Raw genomic sequence first — 18,355 nt, 5'->3', positions numbered from 1 at the left:
AGACCTGCCACAATGGCACCTGCCATCAAAGACTGCACATATCAGCTACAGCTAAAGCACATGTGAAAACAACAAAAGCACTGAGGAAGACTTGAACCTCATAAAGACATAGAATAGGAGGGGACAGAAAAAGGACAAAGTATGAGAGGAAGTGTATTCCTAATTTAAACAGACACAGGATCGAAAGAACTCGTTCACAAAACTCTCTTATAGAATAGATTCAAGCAGATTTGAAAACCTTCTCACTTTTGTTCTCATCCAAATCAAAGGAATCTTACAGAAGTTTAAGCTTTTTTCATGTGGTTTGTACGACTTTAAGTGCCAAAATGCACCTCAGTCAAGTACTTTATTCCACTTCCACTTCAAATCACACACATACCAACACAAAGAGAACCCTCTCCACATTCACCATTATCTCCCTACAAACATGAAAAAAGCACCAGTAACTCACTAAAACAACATAGCCAAGTCCAGTTAAAGCTGGAAAGGGCACAGTCAATCAAATACAGTGCATTATTTGTCTTGGAAACGGTAAGAGCTGACAACAAATACTACCAACAATAATCACAGAACCATTGAATGGTTTGGATTGGAAGGGACTGTAAAGACTGAGTTCCAATCTCTTGTCTTTTCTCCAATCCCCAGAGGCAAGGACACTTCCTATTGACCAGGTTGCTCACCAAGCAAAGTGATATGCCCCACAAACTAGAATGCAGCCCAGACTGGCCGTTAGAAATACACAAAACCCAAAGCCACTCCTCGGGTATGAAATGTTCAGGGTGAGCTGACAATTAAGGCAAGTATCCTGATTAACTCATCAGTATCTCTGCTATCTTTGCTTGATCTTTATCCTGTTATTTTTAGCAATATGGCACCCGAAGGTTCCCAATCTCTCAAAATGGGCATGCTACTACACTGGCCAATTTAAGAACATACCTGAACCAAAACCAAAATGTAATTAGTGAATGCAAAAACAATAGAAAGGAAAGATAATATCAACAGCGAGTAAGAACATAAGGCTACAAAGGCTGACAAAGAACTTGATGGTTCTGAATCACAGGGAAATATTTAAAAATATGTAGTGAGTTATCATCAACTCTCTTCCACTAGGCCAGAGACAACACTCTTCATGAAAGTATTAGAGTATTTCATATACGTGAAAGTATTCATATTAGAAATGGCACAAGAGGAGGGATTAGAAGGGATGAGATATCACTGGTTTCACCAAATGAATGGATGATGAAAAACAGGCAAAGTGGAGGGAGTAAAGAGACAACAGCAATAAAACTGGAGTTCAAGGTTGTTCCCAAAGGTGGAAAAGAGAACATGCAAAGGGAGGCATGAAATCCAAGGTCTTCAAGGAAAGGGTGAGATGCTGGAACATGAGGCAAGAGAGAAACTGTTCAAAGAGTATGACATGGTGAGACTGAAGAAGAAAAGCTCCAGCCTCAAGAGCTATATTCCACAGGAACAGAAGACAGTAGAATGATGCCAGTAGCTGGAGAAGAGAGTAGTGAAAGGCAAGCACTTGGGACAAAAGAACTCTATTCCACTCAAAAGGACCACTTACACTTCAGCTGTGTAAGGAAGAGCATCAGGCAAAGTTCATTAAAAGCAGTTGAGAAGCAGTCAGAGGTATTCAAGTCCCAAATGACTGCCCTGAACCACAGGGAGAAACAATGGGGAATGGAGGTGCAAAACACAGCACATGAAGCCACAGTAAGTGTTGAATGAAAACAAAGGAGCAGCAGTATATCCATACTACTGGTTTTAGGTCAAGTTAACTAATTATTAGGAACCATGTTTGTACAGCTCAAGTACCAGCATTCCTTTCTTTCTTCTGGAAAGATTTATCGTGGGACTAACACCTCAGAAGGTTGAATCCTGTAAAACACTTCTGAGAAGCATCCCGATGACTTCTGGAGATTTTAGTTCAAAAAATTCTATTGTCCACAGTGGCAGAGAGTTACCCAATGATCAGGATGAGTTTAAGGTAACACCTGTGGGTGACATCCATAGAGAAGACTGGATGGAATATCAGATCTAGGAGTCAGCAGCTCACAGAAGTCAGCTGAAGTACCACAGTCTGGTGGAGCTGCTCTTGGACATGAAACAGAAGTCACTACAGCCAAAATAATGAAATCTTTGGGGAATTCTGGCTACATTCTAACAAAAGTATTCAGAAATACCACAAGAAACTGGTTGTACTAACATCTTCAAAGTATCCCTTTGACAAATATAAATTTTAAAGTCTTCAAAGAAAAAAAACCCTTGTCATTGAAAGGAAATGTGTAATTAGAAACAACACAAGGGATGATAAGCAGATGCTAAACATCCTAAAGAAACATTCCCCTACAGAATAAGAGTACCTCTGTATTAAGGAAATAGTAACTGTGCCTCCTTGTTGTTAGATGCCCAGCTCTACCAAATAGGGTATTTCCATGTTAGCTTTCATCACAGAAGTCAACATTTGCCCCCATCTCAAGATATTATTTTACGCAGAAACTTAAGTACAAAACTAGCTTATATTGAAGCAAAAAAGGAAAAAGAAGAAAATGAATCTTTCAGTATTCCACTGGTGTATTATTCCATCCACTACAATACACTCAATTCAGATGCATATGAAAAGTAGGTGAGAAAAAAAGAAGTGACATATCAGAAGTTATCTAACAAGACATCCTGTCTTTCCTTCATCTCTCCAGATGGCCAAACCACCTGACTACAGTTAAAAGCCACACACCAGATAAAAGTTTTAGACTGCGCTTTCTGCTGCTCTTTCTCTGTCTCTGAAGTTTACTGTCTGTGAAGGTCAAACACAATGATGACCTGACCAGCAAGGATTTCTACAAGTCTGAAGCCTGAATGAAGGATTTGCCTCTGTGAGCTCTCAGGCCATCAGCCTTCCATGTTAGTTCAACAACAGCCACACTATGTTTGGCCCACAAGAAGCTTAATTTTGACAGGGTTTATTAAAGGTTGTTTTCCCTTTTCTTCAGTGGGAAAGTCTGCAGACAAGAGTCTCTTCCCTCAGGATGGAAGTGGGGCACATCCAGCCACTATTGCTCAATGAAGCAGATCTCCATCAAGTATAGTCACCTGTCCCTAAGATAAGCAGAGAGCTATCCTTTCCATTGCCATTAACATTCTCCCCATTTCAGAAAGATTCAACTCCTACAGCACCATCCACCTAAGCAGGCTGTGTTCTAGCCAACTTACTTGTGCAAAGAGAACTACAAGGGCAGCATTGTCAGGGTAGTCCAAGTGCTTTGAGTAAAAGTGATGAAGAGCAGCAATGTCGTTCTGAATCAGCTCTCTCTTTTCATTGTCTAGTTTGTCAAGGTCTGTGGACAAAAAATATATTCCATTTCAGTAACAGGAAAACCCCTCCAGGCAGACTTAGGTTAGAAGAGGCCTAGACTTTAACAGAAGCCCCTGAGGAAAAAGCCACTTGGAAAGTACTGCAAGAAGTGCCTGCTCTTCCACAAACATAACGTTGCCTCTGCTAAAGCCACACGTGCGCTACAAGAACATAGAAACACAGAATCACAAGGTTGGAAGAGACCTTCAAGATCATTGAGTCTAGCCCGTGCCCAACATTAAGGATTAAAAAAGCATTTTTCTGACATCTTTAGGTTAGCAGATACTTGGACACAGACTTTACTTTCTTGGGAGAAGGGCTGTAGTCTTTAGAGAGTGTTTGTTAACTCTAGCAAACAGCCCAGCCAGCCCTGGCCCTCTGGAAGCCTATCAACTGGGGATGGCTGCTCTCAGCTGTCTGACACAATCTTAGGAGCTACATGGTCCCACCTATCCTGACATGAACTCACACCAAACATCATTCACCTGAAAGCATTCTTTATATAATGAAACTTTCTCATACAGACCTACTCCTTATGAGCACAACCCAGCCCAAACTGCTGCTAAGGCTGCTTATCTCTACTGCATTTAAAAGATATGGTCTTTCTTGGCACAGAAGCTCTAACTGTTTGTGGCCACATGCGACAGGGATCTAGCAACAACTCTGGGGCTGGTTACAGGGATTCCCTTTACAGCAAGAGAAGATAAAGTGAGGGTGCCCAGGAATGCAATCCACCTGACATACTGCAGGTACCTGCTTCAGGAGGTAGCAAAAAGTGCCCACATCTCCATGGGCTGGGGGGTGACCACCAACAGAGATGTGCTTAGACTACAGACATCTACTAATAGGAGACAGCAGGAACATCAGTGGAAATGTCCTGGCACACCTGCCAACTGTATTCCATTATGGATTTCTTCAGAGATTTACTCTCAGGCCCACGACAAATTCTAGCCAAAGCCATGGCCACTGAACCTTTCCCTGCCTGGGCAATGCAGAGTAAGCTAGATGATCAACCACATACTCCTGGTCCCCTCTCTCTCCCCTCCAGAGCAGAGTGGAAGTTTTTTCCTAATCCACTCTCTCACAGTGGCAGTGTTACTAGTTCTCTCCTGCTCTCTCCAACTCAAAACAATAACGGAGAGAAAAGGCTGCACAACAGTGGAAGAAGGAAATTATCTGTAAGAGGAGATGTGAACGATGGGGGAGTCACAAAAAACACCGACGAAAATGAAATGGGACCATTTGATGAGATTTAAGACAAATCAGAAATAAGAAATTCTGAGCTTCCAACTGACAGCCAGGTGCCTTTTCCTGTCCTGTGCATGGTGTTGCAAAGCATAAGACAACTGATAAAGGTGTGCTAAGCAGTGAGGTGAGTCAAAAAGGCAGCAAGAACAAGGGTGCCTGCTAACAAAACAAAGGCTTCTAGAGGACAAGTGTGACACTGCAACAGAAAAAAACATTTCAGCCTTTTATCTCCCAAATTAATAAATTATTGAAGACAAGCTGCAACACAGAAGAATACACAGAAATTACATCAAGCGCTTACCCACTCTCCTCAACCTCAATCCTGCCAACTCACCTGTAGAACTATCCTTGCCCTAGACAAAGTTAAATGTTGGCATTTTCCCCCTTGTTCCTCCAGTTGTCCCAGAAGTAATGACAGGAGCTTTTGCTCAGGAAGGAAGTAAGACTACTGTGCTTGGTTACTCTGCTACCTCAAGTTCTAGCAATGAGTACATTTATTCAGCATTTTGTAAAAGGTTTTGGAAGCCATCAAAGCGAGTAATGTGAATATACAACCCATTGCCTCTGTATATATTATGCTCAGCACAAAGAAAGAAAACAAGAGACTGGTGAAAACTCTGCCAGGATGGTTACTAATGGTCAGTTTCTAAATCAGTCTTACTGGATGTAAACAGCAGCTTTCCAGTTAAAAGCAAGCCATTGCCTTATCTCCTTCTTTGGATTATTTTAGAGCATTTAGGACATGGAATCATATATAACATGTCAGATTTGACTGGCAGTGACAGATACTGAAGCACAGTCCAGAGGGTTCTGCAATTAGCCCCTTAGTCACTGTCACCATCAAGCAACTGTGCTGCCTCTGATTTTATGCCTCCTGGTAACAAATACCAGCTATTTTAATTTTACAATATTACAATTCTCAAAAGACACCAAAGAAGGAAGAGATGGATGTATGCTACATAATTAACTCTGTCTAGGTTTTCATCCTTGTTTCACAGCTCCCACAAACAGCTGAGAAAAAAAAAAAAAAAAAAAAAAAAGAAAGAAGAGTACTGCACTTTCAAAAAAATGAGGAACCACAATTCTCTTTGTTTACTCCTTTCCTCCAGCAGGAGTGGGATGTTCTAAAAGGTGTCGATGAAGGGGAGCCATGGGGAAACAAATCATTAATATAGTTAAGTCAAAACCTCTGTTTACCTGCAAACCTTTTTTACTTACGTGATTCAAACTCTTTTACAGCAAGAAGCTTCTCTGACTGTGTTCTTTCAGGGTGAGTTTTCTAACAAGGGGAAAAGAAAAAGAAAATATTTTAATGTTTCACTTCAGCAGTTTTGTATACTCGTTCAGAATTTGGGAACTCCTACCTGTAAGGCAAATCCAAATCCACAGCCTATGGAATTTATAAGAATTAATGAACAGCAATGAGTGAAATTGACTGCCCTAAGTAAAGGCATTGAAATATTCTCTCCACACTGAATTAGGCAGCCAAAGATAACTCCTATCAAATTTATACACATAAACTGAACAGTATTTTAAATATGTCATTTGCTTTGTTCTAGACACCCAGAAAGCTGCTAACAATAGCAAGCAGGCAGAAGACAGGCTTTGCTTTGAGGAAAGTGAATAAACTGACTGTTGACAGAGTTCAAAAGCAATGCTCCACTGTTGGCCTAAGGCCACTTCTTTGTAATCTTGGCCATTAAATATGGCTTTGCAGGTGGCCCAGCAGCTGAGGTTCAGGGACTATGGTTTGCATATTTAGCTTTTATATGACATGTAGGGTTCTCCCCCCTCCCTGCAAGCGATAAAAGCAGGAATTTTCTCCAACGACTTTTTGTCATTAAACATTCCATTTTGTTTGTGGATCACCACCAAACCGCGCTTTAATTAAGTCACACGCATGTAAATTCACGCACACACATCTACACACACAGCAAGGATGCAGCTACCTTCCCAGCAGGCCACCAAAATCCTCCCCACACACAGTATCCAGGTTGCCCTTGTCACATAAGCAGACCTCAATCAGGAAAATATGCTTCAAAGAGGATTTGTTTTTGCAGAGAGAGTTTAGAGCTCTACAAAGATACACAGCACAATAACCTTGAAACTCATGAATCCCATCCCCTCCATGTAAGCACTTGTGTTATTCTCAGTATCCATATAGTTAAAGAACACTGAAATGGAGGTTGACATTGCAATCTTCTTTCCTTACTCACAACATTCTTTTCTCCAAAGACCAAAGGTCTGAGATTTTTCTCTCAAATTCTGTTTTTCACAAGCTAGATTATAATAATAAATGTTTATACCTGAATACCTCAGATGTGTTTTTGACTGACACTTGTACTGGGAGTTATAGGCTACACAATGCTATGCAACTGTAGCTGAAAAACACAACAGGCTTCATAAAGGTATCAGCGCAGCCAGATAACTCTAGAAGCATTCCTTGGAATTTAAGCCCCAATACCAAATCTTATTCTTCTTTCTCTTCATCAGTGTGGTCTTGGTGCTTGCCCACACATATCACCAAGACCTCAAATCTACCAGAACAGAGGCTGAAACACCAATGTTTACTGAAACTATCAGTAAACATTTCCAGGCTCTGTTCAGCAGCAACTTGACCACAGGTTACAGCTGAAGACCTCACCAGCCTTTTTCTAGCTTCCTACAAAAGTCTCCAGCCAGACTATGCTGGCCCTGACCCTGCTGCAGTGTTCTGATGGTCAGCTCATTCAGCTGCTGGAGCTCTGTGTTACACCTGTCTGTACACAGGAAACCTGTGTGTTGTGTGTGTGTGTGTTTGTGCTTTGCAGGGACAGTTACTGACGGTTAATTTTCATTTGCCTGCCTTCCCTGGCACCCGGAGCAGGAGCAAACCTCCCAAGCCTCGCCTTCTGCTCACCTGTTTGGCAAGGATCCTTGCTGTAAGCCTCACAGTCTCTGAGGGTTGCCAGTTCTGCCCAAAAGTGCACATGGAGGCACATTCCAGCTTGTGCATTGGCCAGTCTTCCTTCTGAAAACATAGAAAAAAATAATTAAAAAAAAAAAAAAAAAAAAAAAAAAAAAAAAAAAAAAAAAAAAAAAAAAAAGTGCCATGGAGATAAACTTATGAAAAAGGGGATGAAGCAAGTCCTGCCAGATCCGAGAGGTCAAGTGAAATGTGTTTCCTTTAAAAAATAAGGTGGTGCTCACTAAATCTGAACAAAAGCTTGAGTCACATTTAAGGGGCACAGCTATCCTGCTTTTGTCAAACAAATTCAGGAGGGATGAGCTGAGGTCAGAACATCTTCATCTATTCAATGGAAAAAAAGTATTAAATTATGAAAAAGCAAACAGACAACATGTTTTATAAATCACCAGTTCTTACTGTTTAGATCAAGCATGTAGGAGGCAGTAGGTCTGAGCTTGATGACTTTATTGGGTTCATTTCCATTTAATACCTTGGCCCCTCATTATGAGGTGACCCTGGTGTAATCAGGAGTAATGTGTCTGAAGTCAATGGATTCACAATCACTACGAATCATTTGACTGTAAGGTCAACCCCAAACATTCTGATGGAATTATCAGATTTTTTATTTCCTTAAATGTTGAAGAATAAAAGCTAGACAATGAAAACACACAAATATAGACGGACATTTGAATTAAATGTATGAAATATAGTTGAGGCAATGTATAGCACATTTCTAGCTCAACAGACAGTAACAACATACAGGCATGATGGCACAAGGCACCCACTGACTTTTGTCAGTCTACAAAGTGTACCAAGGCCACAGAATCTTCCAAAGAATAGCACAGAATCACGTATTAACAATCTGCACTTGCACAGGGTGTCCTCAGACTGCATCAAAGTTAATTTTATTGATTAATTTAAACATGGAAATATTCAAGCAATGAAGTTATTTATTGCTATATCTCATCCCAAAAACACATTTATAGCACTATGTTAGAACAGACCTATAGTGTTCTGTCTGCATAGGGAGTATCAAATGTTTTCATATCAGATTCAAAACTGGTGGAAAACACAAGCAGAGAAAAAAAACTCACAACAAATTCCACAACTCTGCAAGTGAAAACTTGAAAACCTTTTAGCACCTTCCAGAATGTTCTTAAATCCCATTACTGTGATTCACTCAGTATGGCAAACCCTGTGTTGACCCACTTACCTCCAGTTTTTAAAAATCATTCTAAATATCAATCAATATGGCCCATCATGGCGACTGAGAGGCACAGAAGGAACAATTTCCCTCAGCTGCCTAACCACTAAAGGCAAGAGCCATTTGAAGCACTAGGGAGACACTCAGGAGGCTGCCTGAAGCATCTACACAGGAGTGGTAGATACGCTACAGATGTACTGGGAGATGGATTCCTTGTGGGAACTACAGCTGTAGGCTACACAGAACAATCTAAAGCAATAAACATTCAGGGGAATCAGGACCCTCAGAGCCTCCTGCCTTGGCTGGTCAGATTATCTGCACGTTTTGCAGATCAAAACAAAAGCTGAGATTACCAATTTCAGAGTTACTGCGCCAAAAAATTCTTCCACTGAAAACAGTTATTTTCAACTGTCCTGGGCATGGACAGCTTTAGGAGGTTATTTTATTAGGAAAAGAAAGGTTAACACGTGCCCCAGCCTTGGGTAGGATTTGAAGCAGTGCAACACTGCAAGGGTATTCAACCCTGCACAATGTCAACTTTGCTGTCTGCGATATCTCAGTACGGTACGTCCAAAAAAACTTACATACAGGCTGCTTGAAATAAGCTCCAGTGTAAATATTCTAAGAGGATGTGGCAATACAGACTAGAACCAAAATAGTATATTACACTGTAATCATGTCATGTGAAATTACACTCTCCACTCTCCTACAGCTGTCACACTACAAAATGCATCCCCAGAGAGACCCACTTCCTACGTATGCCCCAAAACCTTTTCTGGAAAATTCCTGACAGCCTTTGCTTAGGAATCTACAGGCTAAAGGCTAAAAAGAGACAGGGAAATCTTGTCTCTCACCTCTTCTTGCTCACCCAGGACATCCACTAATGCTAGCATGATTGTTCAAAAAGCGAAGGCACTGAACCTCAAGCTTTGCAGAACTCTCATCCAGAAACACCCAGTAAATAAACAGGAGAAATTACCTGATAAAAAAATCAAAATGCAAAACCACGTGCCTTTCTCAAAACAGTGTTTTTAAAAAAATCCAGTTGTCCTTTTATTCTTTACACATCGTTAATTAAAATCTTTCCCCAGGCAGAATCATACTGAGTTATATGAACTGGTAGGGAGGTTAAAGGGACAAGATACGGCTGAATTGTGCAAAATGAGATAAAAGCCTGAAACACCACAAAAAAAAAAAAAAAAGAAAAAAAAGAGAGAGTTCTGATGACTGAGTAATACCTGGGATAGAAACACCATGACAGCAGCTTTCCCTGCGATCACAGCAGGACTGTATTTTGCATTCTTTTCCACATTTTCCTCCAAGTAGTTTGAATTATAACAAGTAGCATTGTTCTAGCTGAATCCCTAATGCTACATTAATGATATTTTCTTCCTATTTTCCACAATATTTTTCCCTTCATTTAGGAGTGACAACATTTTTGGAAAGGAAGTTCTTTAAAGCTTATGCCTTTTACATCAAAGTATGGGAACACTCCTCTTCACCAAGTTCTTCAAAAAGATTCTGCCATCCAGGACTACTGGATTGATTTCCAGAACACAGTCTTATATCTCACTGTAGGAGAAAAACAACCAGTAACAAAATATAATATTAAAAAAAGTAAGAGCCGAGTCCAAACAAATGTCCCATACCTCCTTTTTCACATGGACTTTTTCAATACTAAATAAAAACTCTGTTCTATTTCACTCAATTAAAAAGAAGCACACACAAATACCAGAGAGAAATGATGGGCAAGCCAGTCCAGGGGTTAAGGTCACTTCTTCAAAATCTTAAGGCCCAATTGTGATCAAATGGCATCCAACTCTTTAACTGAATTTCAGTGGGGCAATTTCTGATGCCTGATATTAATTGACAAAGTTCTCTGATACAGCCTTTCAACAAGCAGTGAAGGTAGAAGTTTTATATATCTTCCCAGCCACCCTTCCCTATCATCATTTACCAAATGCTGGGCTACAGAGGATATTTGACCTCCGTGGGTTAACATTTACCATGTTCACAGGAGACATTTACCAAAGAAAAATACATTGGGAAAGTTTTGTGTATGGGGACAGACACCCAATGCAATCTTGCAGTGTCAAAATCCTTTTGTGCACAATCATTATAGCAAAAAAAATTTGTATTTTTTTTCTACACAGCTCAAAAAAGAGCAGCGGGCAACTTGTACAAGGTCCCACTTAAAACACACCTGCTTAATACTAATTACAGGTGAGCATCTACATTTTGAGGCTTACTAGCTGGTTAAAAATACCTTTTTCACTTATGCCAGCAATACAAACTACAGCAGCCTTTAACATGACATGTTAAGAAAACCCCATAAAACAAACAATTGTTTGTTAAAAATGTATTTCAAATGCTGAAAATCACCACAGAAACATCTCCTTTTGCACACTGGCTAGCTGCTCTCCATTCTGTCTGGGATAAATGACAGCCGTGTGTAATAACAACAAGAGGAGTTCCAATAGCTGGTTCAAGTTCACCAGTTCCAAAATTGCAACCACATAATCAACCTTTTTAAAATATTTATCTTCAGGGTGTTTCATCAGCTAATTTCTAAAGAGAAAAAAAAAGCTCAGGTCTCCTCCGGCTTGACTAAAATTATTATAGAAGTCAAGACCTGAACAGCTGCAGATGGGGGCTGAAAGCCACTACTATAATAACAGGCCTGTGCTCCAAGGAGGTGAAACTGGAGAGTGGGACGGTGTGAATCTGCTGGAAATCACAATCCCTTTAAAAAGGGCACCTGGATTAGGGCTTGGGAAAAGAAAGACTCAGCAAACTCAGGCTAGATTCAACCCACCACACATTAAAAGCAGCAAGAACAGGCAGTGAAGGCAACTTCCACTCTCAAACACACACCTTAATACAGCCCAAAGATGTGGTTATCTACCTTAAAAGCAAAATAAGAGACTAAAACATGAACATTAAGGAGCTGTGGCAAAGCCTGTGTGTGCATGTGTGTGCGTGTACAGATTCACATCTCATAGATCCACCTCACCCCAGTGAGCAAGTATTCCTATAAATTGTGGTATAGGACATCTTTAAGAAAAGAGCAAGTTCAAAAGCTTTGGGTTTTCACCCCAGCATGCCTCATATGGTAAACATCTGTCTAACTGAATTGTAATGACTAACAACATACTAACCAACATATGAAATCATACCATGCCCTTGTTGGATACATACAATTTTTAGCTGAACTGAGCAAAAAAGTATGGATTTACATTTTTATAAAATAAAAATGAAATTAACAATACCATGAGAGTTCTCAAGTACAGCCCTGGCCTTTTATCACTGTCACATGATGTCTCACACCCATGGAGGCAAAAGGGACATGCTTCCTGTACATTTCAGTGTTACATATTCAGTATCAAGGCAAAGATATCCTTTTTGGCTTTGACAAAGAATTGCTGAACTACTGAAAAGTGCCTTTGAACAAGACAGGGATGAAGATGCAGTGCAGATTGTCTGTGTAGCACGTACAGTCAGTGGAGACCGGTTTCTAGAGAATATTGTGCTTGAGGGAAATTTTGAAAGAATGTCAAAGAATTCAATCTCAGTAATGTTCATAAATTCCATTAGACTGACTCAGAAGGGCCCAAAAAATGCAAGACAGTGTTGTATCAATTAGGGAATCAAAAGCCATATCACCAGCAAGAGTGGGGTTCTAGCAGCTGTGCATGTCATACTATAGTCTAGACATCAACAAAATCTAACAAAGGCCTTTATATCTAGAGCATCATACCACACACCATCAGGGAGGAAAGACTCTAATTCACTGACTTATCAGACAGACAAGCTTTTGTTGAGCATCAGCTTTAGCAGACTTAAGGACACTCAGTTTGAGCAGTTCAGGTTTTTACTCTAGGAACATGTCCCGCTGGAGAGCGAGAATTCTGACCACCAAAAAAACAATTATTTTTTTAAAAATCAATCTAAAAAGCAGCAATACATGTACAAAACTTTACTGGGAAAAAAAATAAAAAGGAAAATAAATCAATCCCTCCTTGTTCATAAATACGAAAGTACAAACTTCGTCAAGTCTGGAAGTCAGGATACTGAGGGAGGGCCACTTGGTGATGAAAGCAAATGACCACAGATGAGAAGAAATAAGTTCTTCTACTTCCAATGTGACATTCACTTGCTGCTCTTCCCAGCAAGCACAAATTACTGAGCTTTCCTACTTCAGAAAATCTTACAGAGCTGTTTCATAAACGATTACACATTTTATATAGTAAGAGATGAAACTCACAGTCTCAGATAAAAGTTGCTAAACAGCTGCTTTGTTCAAGGATTTCCTTCCCTCATCTAGTTAAAAGCTTGTAAGAAATAATGACATGAGGAAACATTTCTTAGAAACAAGCATTTCTCATGAATGAATCATAGGCTTTCTCTACACTTTCTTTAAAGCTCATCCAGATTCCTCTCAAGACCCTTAAGGATGCTCATACAGTAAGCTTTCACTTTAAGAAATTGTATGAACTACTGCAATTTCGTTAAAAAACTCATTTCTGTTAAGTCTTTTGAGTTCTCCTGGTGCCTTAAACCCAAAAGGCTATTTGATTCACCCACAACTCACTAGGATTCTGTGGGAAAGCAGGAAGTAGGGGAGGTAATAGAAGGAAAACTGATGGGAGGTCAGGCTTCTTTTGAAACTTGTGCAACAGGAGAGTAAGATATATCCTCGAAATAAAAGCAACAGCCATGTCCAAAATGCCTGGGAACTGAACAGCACAAACCATAACATCTCTGTCCAGGTAATGACAAGAGACTACTTGGCATGTACCCATGCACCCAACAGCACGTTAACATGTAGGAGAAGGTTTGGATTATTTATAGCCAACACACTGTTGCATGCCAGACGTTGGGTGACTCAAATCCTTTATAAGCATTGTTCCACACTCTGTGCCCAGCACCACAGACCTTGCATAGCTCACGTTATTCAAGCAGCAACCCAGCTGAGTCTTTCCACGCAGATGCTGAGGGCCCAAAAAGCTGAGGGCCCAAAAAGCTGAGGGCCCAAAAAGGCTAGATTCTAATTCTGTCTTCTCTCTTCTTTTTTTTTTTTTTTTTTTTTTTTTCTTTTCAAGGTGCCTATTCTAATTTGAATTAAAAACAGTTAAAACCACATGCAAATTTTTTGGACGTCTTTGTATGGCTCTACTTCAATATGCATTTTTATTCTACATTCAAGGGGGCCTTTAAAAAACGAAGTATCTAAAAAGAATAAAAGATGCCACTGTGAGTAAGTTAGGTTGCGTGTTAGGTTTCAAATGGTTATGACTACCATCAGCTGTGGTAGTCTCAATATTCAAAATATTTGCAAATATTCTAAACAAAACAAAACAAAAAATTCCTAAAAAAACTCGCTCTCTAATGGTTATTTAGGGATTTGATTTTTTTCTGTTAAACACAGGATCTCTTACCAGTTTAGTGAGCTAATGCTAAATGATATGGTTTGTCCTCAAAGGAAGAAGTAATACAGACACAATTAGTGGGTTGACAGGCAGCTCTAATCAAAGTCTCAGTGGTACCAAGCCCTAAAGCTACTGATCTTGAAAGACTCATGCAGACCATGTCGAAATCCTGTAATTGTCCAATGCACAACTCCATGGTCAGCATCTGTGGGATGCTGGAACTGACTGGACTGCTCTTAGCCACAGCTACAATTAGAACATATCAATGCCACACAAATAAAAACTGGAGTTCTGCAGCCCCCACCCTCCTCCCTTCCCACCCTCACAAATTGCATGACTGTACCTGACATTCCACATTGCAGTAAAAGGCCTGTTTGCATCTTCCACACTTGGACAATCCTTCTTTCCTTAAAAAGAAAACAGAAGTTATTCTGTTCTAAAAACCTGAATGAAATAAAACTGTATGTTGGATCACTTTTTGCACAGTATTTTGTATTTCACAATGAAAACTGTATTAGACTTTCAAAAGCATGTTTTTCCAAGCAACTCTCATTATGCATAAGCACTCTGCTCTCTTGATAAATTGCCGGGTTTGGAAACATGTTACTCTATGCTACTTGACAGACAGCATCATTTTTTTGCCACTATATGATGCAAAATGAGCTAAACTTATTGTGTTTTGCAAACTTTAAAACTGCTCTGTGTACTTGTTCACAATATTAACCCTTTGGTTCTGCTATGACCAGTCTACTGCTTCTTTGGTTATAGAATGCATGACCTTTTTTGAGTAAGTGCCTCCTAAAGCCCAGAAAAAAACCTGCGTTATTAAATATACTGTTGATCTCCTATCACTTGAGAGCCTCTCACTGTCCCATCCTGTCTGCTCTGATATCTGTGTGTTCTGAGCAGACCTAAGGCTCACAGTCTCCTTTTTTATATTTGTATATACCCCAACAGAGGGAACTGCCATGAGGAAGGTCCTTTTCTGCTTTAAAGTGCATGTGTTCCAACAGATCCCACCAAAAATAGAACATGTGTTACCCAACAAGTGACATTTTGGTATGACAGCAGTAGGGATCTCTCAGCAGTACTGAATACTTTTAAAATGTCTGCACACCCTCCCTGGTGTAAGTAGCAAAAAGAAAAAGAAAAAAAAAAAAAAAGTCCTAAACTGATGTAAGCTCACTGGAGTAAATCATGGGAGAGGGTCCTCATATGATGCGATAGTGTACAACATTTTGGTGGTCACTGGCATTTGGAGCCCATAAAACCCAGCAAGTCTGGCATCCTCTGATTGTATCTGCAAAGCACACAAGGTGCAACATGAGTGAGCTGGGCTAACATCATGACTCCTCTTGCTGACATTACAACCGGCGTATTTAAAGTAACAACCACTATCTCATGCAAATACAATATTACAGCCTCATTTTGCCCATGTTGCCACCAAAGTTTTCACGAGGACTTTCCCAAGTTTCCCTTCCCAGGGCTGGTGCTGAGCCCCCAGCCTTCCTATTAGGGCTCTTTGCAAGTTCAACAAGCACAAGTTCAGAATCCAGTACGTGCTAGTTCAGTGCTAATGCAACAGTCACAGACACAGAACACATGTCTGAGCACTGGCAGATCACCTTACATCACCGAGACATCGTTCCTTAGTGGCACTTCATCACCCTGGTGTGAAACAAGTTTCAGGTTACCCCACTAAGTGCTGTCCTGCTGCAGTCAGTATGTTCCTTGATCCCTGTGCTCCTCCAGAGCTCCAAAGGAGAAGCTTGCATGGATAACAAGCAGCTGCTCCCGAAGATAACTAAAAGCTATTCCGTGAGATAACTATTATCCTTACGGTATTACTTCACATCAGTGAAGTATGGAAGTATTCCCCGGTCCTTGGGCAGACAAATCTGAGTATGATAAACAAAACCAGGTAGTTTCTTTGGTACAAGGGAATTTGTGGTTAGGTACAAGAGTTAAAAAACCCTAAACCAAAAAACAACACCTCAATGCAAACCTTAGAGGCTGGGAAAAGGTGTAAAGGAGGTGAGGAAAATCACCTCAGCTGTACTCTTCCTCAAATTGATGGAACTCCCTTCACTAGGAACTCTACCAGGCGCTCATATGCAAAGAGAGGGGTGAATCAAGTGAACAAGTCATAAACAGATACGGTAATGAGGAAAGAAAAAGGATGAATGGATAAAAATAGCACAATTACAAGAGTTGTTTTTCTCTACTGAGGCAATTTCTAATACTTGCTCCGAGTTATAACCAGGTAAGCACTTAATTCTTCAGTAAGCTGTCAGAAGCCCTGAAAGTACTACACCTTCTAAAAATATGGTGTGGTGTGACATGCCAGAGTGTCATATCCATGCTGAATTTGCTAACCTTAATATGCACTTTTTCTTTTCTTTTTTTTTTCTTTTTCCCCTGCAGCAGCTCATATTGAGAGGCCTGAGGCACACACTTGAATGCCTCCCCTCCACACAGGTGAGGAAGCAGCTGCAGAGTCCCCGGCAAAGCTGCAGATCCCCCTGCATCCCTCCAGCTCCAGGAATCCCAAAGCATGCAGGAGCAGGCAGCTCTCCAGTCCCAATGTTTCCAGCCATGAGACAAACAAGTTCTTGCCTTGCCTGCGCTCCGCCCCAGTAAAAGTAATTTGCAGACTAAGGTTTCAGACAGAGGTAACACACAGATATTTCTGTATATTTCACTACAGAGATATACACATTTCATTCACAGGTATCCACCCGCACTATGGGATGTAAAATGTGAATTAGGCGACTGCAGACCCTTTATCCCTTATCTAACCTTCATTAAACCCAGACCACACGAAGTTATTACAAAACCAGACGGATCAATGAAACTTCCTGCCAGAGGATGGTTACGCACGTGTCTACGTGACCGCCAGAGCACGGAAAGAGCGGAACTTTTCTCTTCCCTTTCTCTTTCCTGAGCTTTGAGTTCAAACTTCCACCAGGAGCCGAGCAGGGGGGAGGTTCAGCCGCCCTACCTGGCGAAGCAGCCGTCGCAGTGGCTGCCGCGCTCGCTGACGGTCAGCACGGCCACATAGGCCGGGCAGCTCAGCAGCAGCTCTCCCACGGCGAAGCGCCGCCGCGCCCGCAGCCCCCGGCCCTTCCCGGCGCTGGCGAACCTCTCCAGGCCGCTCAGCTGCGGCCTCGCCTCCGAGCGCATCCCGGCCTCGGGCAGGGCCGGGCAGGGCAGGCCGGGGTGCCGGGCGGGCTGGCGGCGCTGCGCTCCCGGTCCTGCACGCCGGCACTCCAGAGCCCGGAGCCGCCCGCCCGCCGCGGGAAGCGCCTCCTCCGGGCGGCGCGGGCCCCGCCGGCGGCTGCGCACCGGGAGCCGCTGCCCGCAGAGGCCTGGCTGTGCCTCCGGCCCTGAGCCCGGCCTCGTACAGCCCCGAGCCCGGCCTGGCTGTACCTACAGCCCCGGCCCCAAGCCCGGCCCGCCGATCCGGGCTGGACCAGGCCGGCAGGGGCTGCCCACGCCAGCCCGTGTGCGGTGGAAGCAGCATCCCCCAGGCCCAGCGGGAGCACCGGGGAAAGGCCTCCCCCGCCGGCCTCACAGCCCTCTCGTTAATATTAGCGCCTGATGCAGCTCCCGGTGAAGTCAGTGAAGCGAGTCCCTGTTCACTTGAAGGAAGGTACAGCTGAGGTGATTTTGCTCTCCTCCTTGACACCACTGGCTTTTTCCAGGCTCTAAGATATGCGTTGAGCTGTTGGTTTTGCTTTTTAGTTTTGTTAGTTTGTTTTGGGGTTTGGAGGGCTTTCTTTCTTTCCTTTCTTTCTTTCTTTCTTTCTTTCTTTCTTTCTTTCTTTCTTTCTTTCTTTCTTTCTTTCTTTCTTTCTTTCTTTCTTTCTTTCTCTCTTTCTCTCTTTCTCTCTTTCTCTCTTTCTCTCTTTCTCTCTTTCTCTCTCTCTTTCTCTCTTTCTCTCTCTCTCTCTTTCTTTCTCTCTTTCTCTCTTTCTTTCCAACCATAAATTTTCTTGTGCCAGAGATAGTGGCTGTTTTATCACATTCGGAAGATTTCTGTCTGCCAAAGGACCAAGAAATATTCTATGCTCCATCTCTGTGCAGTAATATTGTGAAGATCATAGTTATCCCAGGGAATAGCTTTTAAATATCTTCTGGAGCAGCTGCTTGTTATCCCATGCAAGCTT

General features: G+C 41.7%; 1 protein-coding gene across 1 annotated transcript in view; it reads right to left on the bottom strand.

The window, feature by feature from the left end:
• Positions 1–17,369, bottom strand: part of SMYD2 (SET and MYND domain containing 2) — a gene marked incomplete at its 5' end in the record, with an annotated part of 29,336 nt that extends 11,967 nt beyond the window's left edge. The window contains 5 exons of the mRNA XM_083858103.1: positions 3,217–3,341; positions 5,825–5,885; positions 7,506–7,616; positions 14,530–14,593; positions 17,188–17,369. Of these exons, the coding sequence (XP_083714229.1) occupies positions 3,217–3,341; positions 5,825–5,885; positions 7,506–7,616; positions 14,530–14,593; positions 17,188–17,369 (543 nt within the window). The remainder of the gene's footprint in view (positions 1–3,216; positions 3,342–5,824; positions 5,886–7,505; positions 7,617–14,529; positions 14,594–17,187) is intronic.
• Positions 17,370–18,355: the final 986 nt, after the last annotated feature.

Source organism: Zosterops lateralis, assembly GCF_965231275.1.
Source record: "Zosterops lateralis genome assembly, chromosome: 3".
Classification (NCBI taxonomy): Eukaryota; Metazoa; Chordata; class Aves; order Passeriformes; family Zosteropidae; genus Zosterops; species Zosterops lateralis.
The sequence above is the reverse complement of the archived record's forward strand: the minus strand, read 5'-3'. Positions and strand labels throughout refer to the sequence as shown.